The 9,183-nt window shown below is 34.6% G+C and overlaps 1 protein-coding gene across 1 annotated transcript; it reads left to right on the top strand.

Moving 5' to 3' along the window:
- Positions 1 to 3,009: 3,009 nt before the first annotated feature.
- LOC138316994 (uncharacterized) lies at positions 3,010 to 8,896 on the top strand. Its single transcript, XM_069258628.1, has 6 exons — positions 3,010 to 3,197; positions 3,433 to 3,493; positions 5,077 to 5,189; positions 5,544 to 5,674; positions 6,842 to 7,013; positions 7,630 to 8,896. The coding sequence occupies exons 2-6, from the start codon at positions 3,436 to 3,438 to the stop codon at positions 8,698 to 8,700; spliced, it is 1,545 nt and encodes a 514-aa protein (XP_069114729.1). The 5' UTR covers positions 3,010 to 3,197; positions 3,433 to 3,435; the 3' UTR covers positions 8,701 to 8,896.
- Positions 8,897 to 9,183: the final 287 nt, after the last annotated feature.

Genomic DNA, 9,183 nt, shown 5'->3' with positions numbered 1-9,183 from the left:
TTTAAACGACGTAGACCGGGAACACCAAAATTTGCCGGAAAATGTCAAATTAGGTCTTTTGTTCATTATTATTGTATAATTATAGGTGACACATTGAACTTCATACATAAATGGATTTTAAAATGTCACGAAAATTATTTTATCATTGTAAATATGCCCACAGGGTATTCACCAAACTAGAAACCGTTGCAAAAAATTTTCCCCTAACTCATGTATTTTTAACATTTTGTCTTTCAGTTTTCCTTACTTTATCTATTGATGGATTTTAACCAAATTTGGCGTACTTGTAGAAAATTATCTACATTTACAGCTCATAATATTTGCATAATTTCCCGATGTTTCTTTTTCAAAATAACTTTATTTTTGTGCAGCACCACTTAAATTTTCTTTATGACATCGTTTTCTTCTTTACGTTCACTACTATATCCGCTAAACTTGCCTATATTATTAGTTTTTATTTTTTTAATTTGGCTTATTATATATTATACAAAAAAAAAGAGAAAAAGTTAAAGCCTAAAATATGTAGGTATGTTTAGCGGACTATATGTTCTAACCAAAATTGCAACGAAAAAGTTTTGCTTATTGGCAATAAAACACGGCTTTCTAAAAAAAAAACTATAAAGGAAATTTATGTAAAAGTGTGGACAATTCTCTATAAGTACACCAAATTTAGTTGAAACTCTTTAATAGATGAGATCAGGAAAAATCAAAGAAAAACAGTACAGATACATAGAATATACTATATGTAGGAAAAAATAACGTATTACGAATAATATACGCAATTATTTTTTATTACTGATCGCACAATCGAAATAAAAAGTGCTATACAATTTTCAGTTAGGACACATTGCGAATATGGTTTTATTTTATTTTTTAGATATTGTTATTATTATTTAAAATTGTACTATACCGGATTTGTTTGGAGATGGCTAATATAGGCTTAGCCTGTTTCCAAATCCATTTGTATATTTTTTGCAATAAAATTTGTTGAAATGAATATGATTTTATATCCATATTCAATTTTTCCTGCTATACTGATAAATGTCACTAAAATCGCTATGTTTGCGAAAAGGTATAGAAAATCACTTGGTGGACAACTTTCGGAATTTTTGATTTTCTCTGTTTTAAGGATGTATTCTTCTGAGGTTTTGGTCCCGTTGAAGTCTCGTTTCAACATAGACCAAAGAAGTTATGAGATTTTCAAATATAATTTATCAGTATCTGTAGCAAGTTGCCAGATGCAAATTTTGTCAAAAAATTAATTACATTTCTATTTTTAGTAGATTTTTTTATACGGGGATTTTAAGAAATGGCCCATTTGGCGGCCATTTTGAAATTGTGTCTTTTTTTGCTTCAAGTAGAGCCACAGTTTTACCATTTTTTACTGAAATTGTTTTTACTTAAATCATTACTGCGCCGGCATTTTTAGCTGTATTTAGCTAATTTTTGTTGCAAATCGTTACTAGGTTCGTAGTAATTAAAATATTTAGCATTAATATGTGAAACGATACACTTTTGTGACTTTATTTTTACATTTAATGGTAATTTGGGCACTTTTATTTTTTACTCTAAAATAATGAAAAATAACAAAAATTCAAATGGGGCAAAAAAGTAAGCACACGGACCCCCAATTTTTCTTCCTGATTTAGAAAGAACAACCGTTTCCCTATTGATATGCAAAATAATAACAAAAGTTTAATACCAGAACTTTTTTTATAAAGGGTTAAATTTGGCAAAAATGGCTGAAAATGGTGCATTTGGTAGCACAAAATTAAGGGGTAGGGGTAGCATAAGTTGTTATTCTGAGAAAATATATAAGTCTAATTGATCAAAACTGGTATATTTTTAAAGAAGACTACTAGAAAATGAATTCTACAAACATTCATACATGTCAAACACCTCATTAGGAAATTATGGCTTTAATCTCCATCTTATATGGTCAAAACGCCAAAAGTTTAATACAAGAAAATTTTGACTTCTCAGAATTTTTGTGTACATCCTTAAGTGAAAGCCTCCTTATAACTGAGCTTTATCATGTGTATGATAAATTTAATAACCCATTTCGTACTTTATTTCAAATACTTGAAATAACTTACAGTTTTCTCTCAATATTACTATGAAATTGAACATCGTTTTCTCATGGTTAAGCATTACATTTTGGCAAAGGCGAATAATGACGGTTTAACCACATCTTACATCATCGAACACCATTGAAAGATCATGAATGTCATTTGATATATCATGCCGCATCTTTGTTTCATGTTCATTTATTTTTGCGTATGTTTTATGCGATTTAAGAGCAATTTTAGAAACGAACACTCCGGTAAATGTTACTCGTTACATACCGTTATCTTAGTATTTTGGAGAAATAAACGCGATCAAAATGTTTTTATGATTCGCTTTTCCGCCTATATTACCCATAATATCAAAGTACATTAAAACCGTTTTCAAATATATATAATATGATGCAGGTTTATGAAAAGAAAAGAAAACCACAACGCTTTAATTAAAGGATATGTGTGTTTTGAGACGACGTCACCAATATCGCGCGCTACGTCTATACGAATGTATGTGATATTTGAAGAGATTTACGGGTATTTGACAAAACAGAGACTTGTTTTTATAATGAAAACCATAGTTGATTGTTTTTTATTCTTCAAAATGAACATACTCGTTTTGATTCATTATCAAAATTAGTTATGTTCATAACAAGACATGTCCCGACATATTTAACATAATACATCTCTGGGTTGAGAGTTCGAATCCACTGTGGAACAGTTGTCAGGTACTGACAGTTGATCGGCGGTTTTTCTACGGATACCTCGGTTTTCCTCCATCGATAAAACAGGCACTTGTTGAGTGACCCTATAGATTTTAAAAGAACATTGAATGAATAAAATCTTTGATAGCGAACATTTTGTACAAAACGATGCTAGAATTACAAGTCTACGATATAATTGATACTATTGGTTCCATATACAACACACCAATATACCGACTGGTACATAATGGAAGAACAACTCTATGACATAACAATCACGTAACGTCATAAATTTAGTCACGTGAACATCTATAGAAACGTAAAGACCTTAACACGGGCGGTGAAAGCAACGCAAAGTTTAAGTGGTGCCAAATTACAAGTTTAGGTACGATTCGTCCATAGAAGAACAACAAAATTTTACAGTGTGATCTTGAAGGTAAGATATTACATATGTTTCTCCTTCAAAAAGGAAATTAATTTACATATCTCCATTCCATCATACATAACTTACTTTTTCCATTTCCATTCAAAGAATTGAATATATACATGTAATTATTGTCCCCTTAGTAATACATATCTAAAACATGAAACTTAAAACCATAGAGTAAAAAGTGTCATTAATCACCGATTGTAAGCAATTAAACATTATTTCCATAATTGTTTACATTTAGGTCATGTCCAGAAGAAAACAAAAGCGTCCCGGAGATGACCGGGACTGTCGAGAGTATTTTCGTAAGTATTGAGGAAATTCTGGAAACAATATGACCTTCACTGTTGAGATACATGCAAAATTGAAGGGGATCGTGATTTTTTTGTCATTATTTATGAAAAGATTTATCATCAGAATCATCTGAAAGGAAAATCTATGATGGCCCTATGTGTCCGCTATTGGTAGCAATGGTAGGTGAATCCGATCTTCTCTTTTTCTTGGCGGGAAATCAGAGTTATAAAATGAAAACAAAACAAAAACATATTTATATGTAGATCATGCGAGCTTATTTTATTAAAGGTACAATTCACTCAGGCTAATTCTTTTACATAACCAAGAAGCAAAATATGGCATAAATGTATTGTTCTACATTTCTTATGAAACATATAACATAAAATATTGACAAATTCCACGTCATTGTTTAGTATTTTAATCTATACCGTTGTAATTATAAATCGTTGATCAATACGATTCAGCAGGTAAAATATGTTCGCTGTATCTATACCCGAGCCAACGTCACGCACGTTTAACAAATGAACTGCATAACCACTGAGGAGGTGATAAAATGATTTTTTTAGACGAGCCAATTCACCTAATAAGGTAAACACACTATTGTCAGAGCGATTTGAGCAGTTCTAGACAAAAGTAGCATTACTCTACGAGCAAGGGACAGGGTTCGGCATACAAGAAGTTCGACCACAATGTGTAATGGCGGACAGCGAACGAGTTTGAACACTCCACACGCATTTCACCACCATGGGCTTTTCTGGCATATTACAGTAAAACCAACTGATCTAATTTCCATTAGAACTGGTTTTTTCCGATATATGTACAAATTTTAATGTTCTTTTAGCCTGAATTGTCCCTTTAAGAATTCAATCGTGCTTTTCTAATAAAATTTGTAAAATCGTAGTATATTCATAGCTATGTTAAAGTAAATTAATGCCAACAAAAGTAATATCGCATTTATAAAGAAAGTCTGATATAGAGATCCAATCTGACAATTATAACAAGCATCTCTAATCCTAGTCCGCTACACCTGCCTATATATTAGGCCCTTTTTCAGTTTGCATAATATATTAGGCAAACTAAAAAAAACTTATATATATAGGCAGATTCATCCTCAATACTCCAGAGGTTATAATTACTGTTGTTATATCCACCCCTGGACTATCTCATAGTAAAACTGGAGGCAGTAGAACACAACAGGTGATATACATCAACAGGATTGTATAACAGTACACTGTGGTAGGGTGTGTGGCTTTGAAGTTTGGTGTCACTCTCTCTGTTGTCTTTAAAGGAAGTCTTTGCAGGCCCGTGGTTGGTCAGATTTTTTCTTCTGAACTGCTTTCAGTTTTACTATGAGATAGTCCAGACGTGGATATAACGACAGTAATAGTAACCCATGGAGTATCGAGGATGAGGCATGTTTAGTGGAATACTCTAATCCATAATGTTCGTGTTAGTATTTCCAAGTTAACAGCCGATTGAGCAGTTTCTGTCTACTGTATATACATTTGTATCAGTTATCTGAAATAAGAAATTATTCACGACACGAATCTATTTATTTTACATTTATACCCCTGTAATATTTATCAAATCGCAGATAAAAGAAGATATGCTCGTCCTCTACCTGATCCTGATGTTTACAACTGGCCCAAGGAATGGCTCCCCAAACCTGATACTCAGTTAGTGCCTGCAAACACGTCTGCCTTGAGGGTAAGCATACTAGAAATAGTGCAATGCTATCTAGTACTAAACGTTATACAACTAGACCGCATTGCGTATAAACGGCACCTTCTCTGAAGGATGCTCAGGGGCCGTTGTGTCTTTTGCTTTCATCTGTCATAGATTTGCCCAATGATCCGTCATCCCTTTAGGTAAAATAGTAAGTATATCGTTATCAAAATGGGAGGGAAAATAACTATATGCATTTGATAGTTTTTAAATTACATGTCAATATACCTAGAATTTGTCTATTCTTTTTCTGTTTGCAAGTTTTTTAACGTCCTATCAAAGTTAAAATAAATTATTTCATTTTCATGTATTTTTTTTCTTTGACTTTTCCGTAAGATTGACCCCCCGAAACCTAAGCCACCTAGTCACGTCTTTGAGAACACATTCTACCTACAATCTCCACCCAAGATGAGGTCAGAGATGGACGCGTGCGACTTCGACTACAATCCAGATGTTGAAATGGAAAGGTAACGAAAACGCCCTTCAAATTATCTATATGTAACTTTCTTTTAATAAAACCATAAGGTTTCCACGATCAATTTCATAATACTGTCCACAGTACGCCTTGATAGATCTCATATTTTTGTTTCTGAATTGTAAAGATATTTGCAAAATTGATCTATTGCTTCAATCCCAAGTATTAAATAATGCACACCTTAATTGTTCTTTAGTAATCATTATGTAAAGGTATGGGAGACGAAATGGTCAAGGCGGATTCAAACATAATTTTATACCGCGATGAAATTAAAGACAAGAGATTTGAGCGCCAACCAAAGAATGATCTACATCTGGCAATGGAGCGAGGGAGCTTTTCTCTGCTTTTCAAACTTAGACTACATATAAAATATGAGACAGATTGCTTCAGTACTTTCTGAGAAATAGCGATAATAAACTTCAATTATCAAAGCGAGGGAGCTTTTCTCTGCTTTTCAAACTTAGACTACATATAAAATATGAGACAGATTGCTTCAGTACTTTCTGAGAAATAGCGGTAATAAACTTCAATTATCAAAATCTAAGATGGCGGCCTGTCGGCCATCTCGGCCATCTTGGTCACCGATCGGTCCTAAACTTCAATATTCACAACTAGGACCCCAGGGGAACCTATATATATAATTTGAGACAGCTCCCTTCAGTACTTTCTAACAATCTTAAACTATCAAAATCCAAGATGGCGGCCTGTCAGCCATATTGCTCACCTATCAGTCCAAAAATGTAATAGTCACAACTAGGGCCATAGGATAACATGCATATGTTTGAGACAGATCCCTTCAGCACTTTTTGAGAAATAGTGGTAACAAACTTCAACTACTAAAATCCAAGATAGCGGCCTGTCGGCCATCTTGTTCAACGATCCCAAAATGCATTATGCACAACTAGGTCCCTAGGTTAACTTACAAATAAAATTTGATAAAGATTCATTTAGCACTTTCTGAGAAATAGCAGTAACAAGAATTGTTAACGGACGGCCGGACAGGCGGACGACGCGCCACGGACGAAAGGTGATTTGAATAGCCCACCATCTGATGATGGTAGGCTAAAAATAGTGACATCAATGCTTATATATATATTGACGACAGATAAAGCTGTTTTACATCTTCAGTTCATGTTTTTGTTTATTTTATACATTACAGACTGAAGAACATCAAGAAAACTGAAAATGAATTACTGAGTACAGCGTCTGGGCGCCGACGAACAAATGCCGAGAAGCTGAACATCAAAGGAGAGGCAGAAAAAATGGTCGACATGCAAGAATTCACGGAAAAGACAGAGCGATATACAGAAAAAAAGAAAAGAGACATAGAGGTAAGCTTCAACGACATGTGTGCACATAGATTTGGTCAAGTAACAAGTGCGTTTCTGGTTGTAGGATAGGAATAGAAACCGGACGTTTTTTTTTACTTTGATATCAGTTTAAAATGTAAGCTACATAGATAGAAATTCCAGTTACCTATTTCACACACGAGATATATATTGTTTCATCTAGATGTTTCCATGTAACAAATATGATAAAGAAAGAAACACGAATCATCAAGTTATTTTTTTGAAGTAAGTCAAATGTCGAAATCACACCGACCTTTTTCTTGCAAAAGTGAGCCAGCGACCAAAATATAAACTAATAGTGAAAAGAACAATAGTACAAGCATTCGGAAGGATGGACAAACACGTTGTTTCCTTTGTACTAAATATGTGAAAAACCGACTTGAAAATTATCAATAAGTCATGGTATCACATCAATGGAAAAAATAGTTTGAAAAAAGTGGAATTGAAAGTTAGGCCATTTTCTGACTTTTCAGATGGTTGTATTCTGTAGACTGTCAATCAATGGTAGGCGGGATCGCGAAGACCAGGTAGCACTTTTATAGTTAAGAAGCAAAACTATATTTTAATTAAGTTCTGCATCATTGATTTTATTTCTCAGACAATGAAGAGAGTATACAAAGAAAGGGACCTAGGCGAACCTCCAGATACCAGTAACATAGTAGAACTGGCAATGGACATCAAGCGCAAGGTTTATCTAAAGTCCATGAAGAAATCAAACCCTGGATACGTCCACACCATAGCTAAATCTGACCAAGGAGAGGTTGATGTGGATTTCAAACCGCCGAACGATGATAACAATGATAAGACAAGAAATATAACAAGTGCTATTCTGCGCAAGAGCGAATCTGACTTGGAAAAGAGTTTGGGCGTTGTTGCCCATGGACCCGAAATTTGGCCAAATGTCGGGATCAATGGTGCATATGAAGTTTACACGAAAGAGACAAAATGTACAAAAACTGTTTCATACATTAGAAAAGGGGAAGCAACTCAAAGGAGATACGCCGACGGGGTTAAACCTCACACTGTCACCAGGGATCAAGGTCAACAGATGACACTGTTGTATGATAGCGAGAAACACATGGAGCTAGACAAAACTAAAACACACGGACACCAAATAACACGTGGCAGCAGCTGCTGGTATAGTGTAAAACAAAGGGATGGAACTTCGAGTTCTCTAGAAACGTGTGACGAAAATAGAAGCGTTGACGAGAGGATAGAAAATCCCCAATCAAAGCCTCGTATGACCATGTGGTATGGACGCAGTCAGAGTAGAGGGTTTGACGAAGATGAGGCAATCAACAGAAGTTTGGATCAAAATATAAAGTCGATTGATTACCAAGATAAGCATAACAACGATGGTGTACATAACAGTGGTAACCATTGGTCTAGTCTGTGGTGGGGAACTGACGAGAAAATGGAGTTTGATATAGATAAGATGGAAGGCTGCAACAAGCAAAATCTTACTGAATCACACGAGAGATGTGATGAAATGATGGATGGCAAGGAAACAGGTAGCACATTTACAAGGACGGTGCCTTTCTTGTACCTCGGCACAGAGGACCTGCCACACCGGATTCGAACGGAGACATACACTTTTCAAAAGGTGCCAGATAAAAGCGCACACAACAAAAGTAATGATCTCCAAAACTTCACGTGCATCATCCTCTGAAAGGACAACATTTATTAGAAAACTGATATTATTTCCTACTTGCGAAAGTTAGGAAAATTCAAAGAAGAAATATTTCCCCTTCATCTACTAGTGTTAGTAATCATGAGATACATAATGTTACATTGATCATTTAGAGTAACCTGGATGAAATATAAAATGACTTATTGCTTATACAAATGAAATGTGGCATCACAAAAAAACCGAATTGGTGTTTGTTATCGATATTTTTCAACGTATCGAATTGATTTGAAATAAGAGGTCCATGGGCCTTAACGGCCATCTGACTACTGACACAAAACAAAATAGTCACAATATACAGTAGCGGCTAACAATTAAGGAAATAAAACTCCCTCGTTGAAGCTGTAAGTTTCAGAAATATTTGATGACACTGACCTTCATTCACTTTAACAAACTTGGTAGCCCTTAACCTAGTATGCTAATATTAGATCTCTAGTCCTCTTACATGTAGCTGTTAGAAGTCGT

This window comes from Argopecten irradians, chromosome 2 (assembly GCF_041381155.1).
Source record: "Argopecten irradians isolate NY chromosome 2, Ai_NY, whole genome shotgun sequence".
Lineage (NCBI taxonomy): Eukaryota > Metazoa > Mollusca > Bivalvia > Pectinida > Pectinidae > Argopecten > Argopecten irradians.
This window is presented reverse-complemented; position numbering and strand designations above follow the sequence as displayed.

Excerpts from the sequence above, each read along its gene's own strand:
- LOC138316994 (XM_069258628.1), top strand. The coding sequence starts at position 3,436 with ATGTCCAGAAGAAAACAAAAGCGTCCCGGAGATGACCGGGACTGTCGA. Across the intron at positions 3,494-5,076 it reads GGACTGTCGAGAGTATTTTC|ATAAAAGAAGATATGCTCGT; the intron begins GTAAGTATTGAG and ends ATCAAATCGCAG. Across the intron at positions 5,675-6,841 it reads CCAGATGTTGAAATGGAAAG|ACTGAAGAACATCAAGAAAA; the intron begins GTAACGAAAACG and ends TATACATTACAG.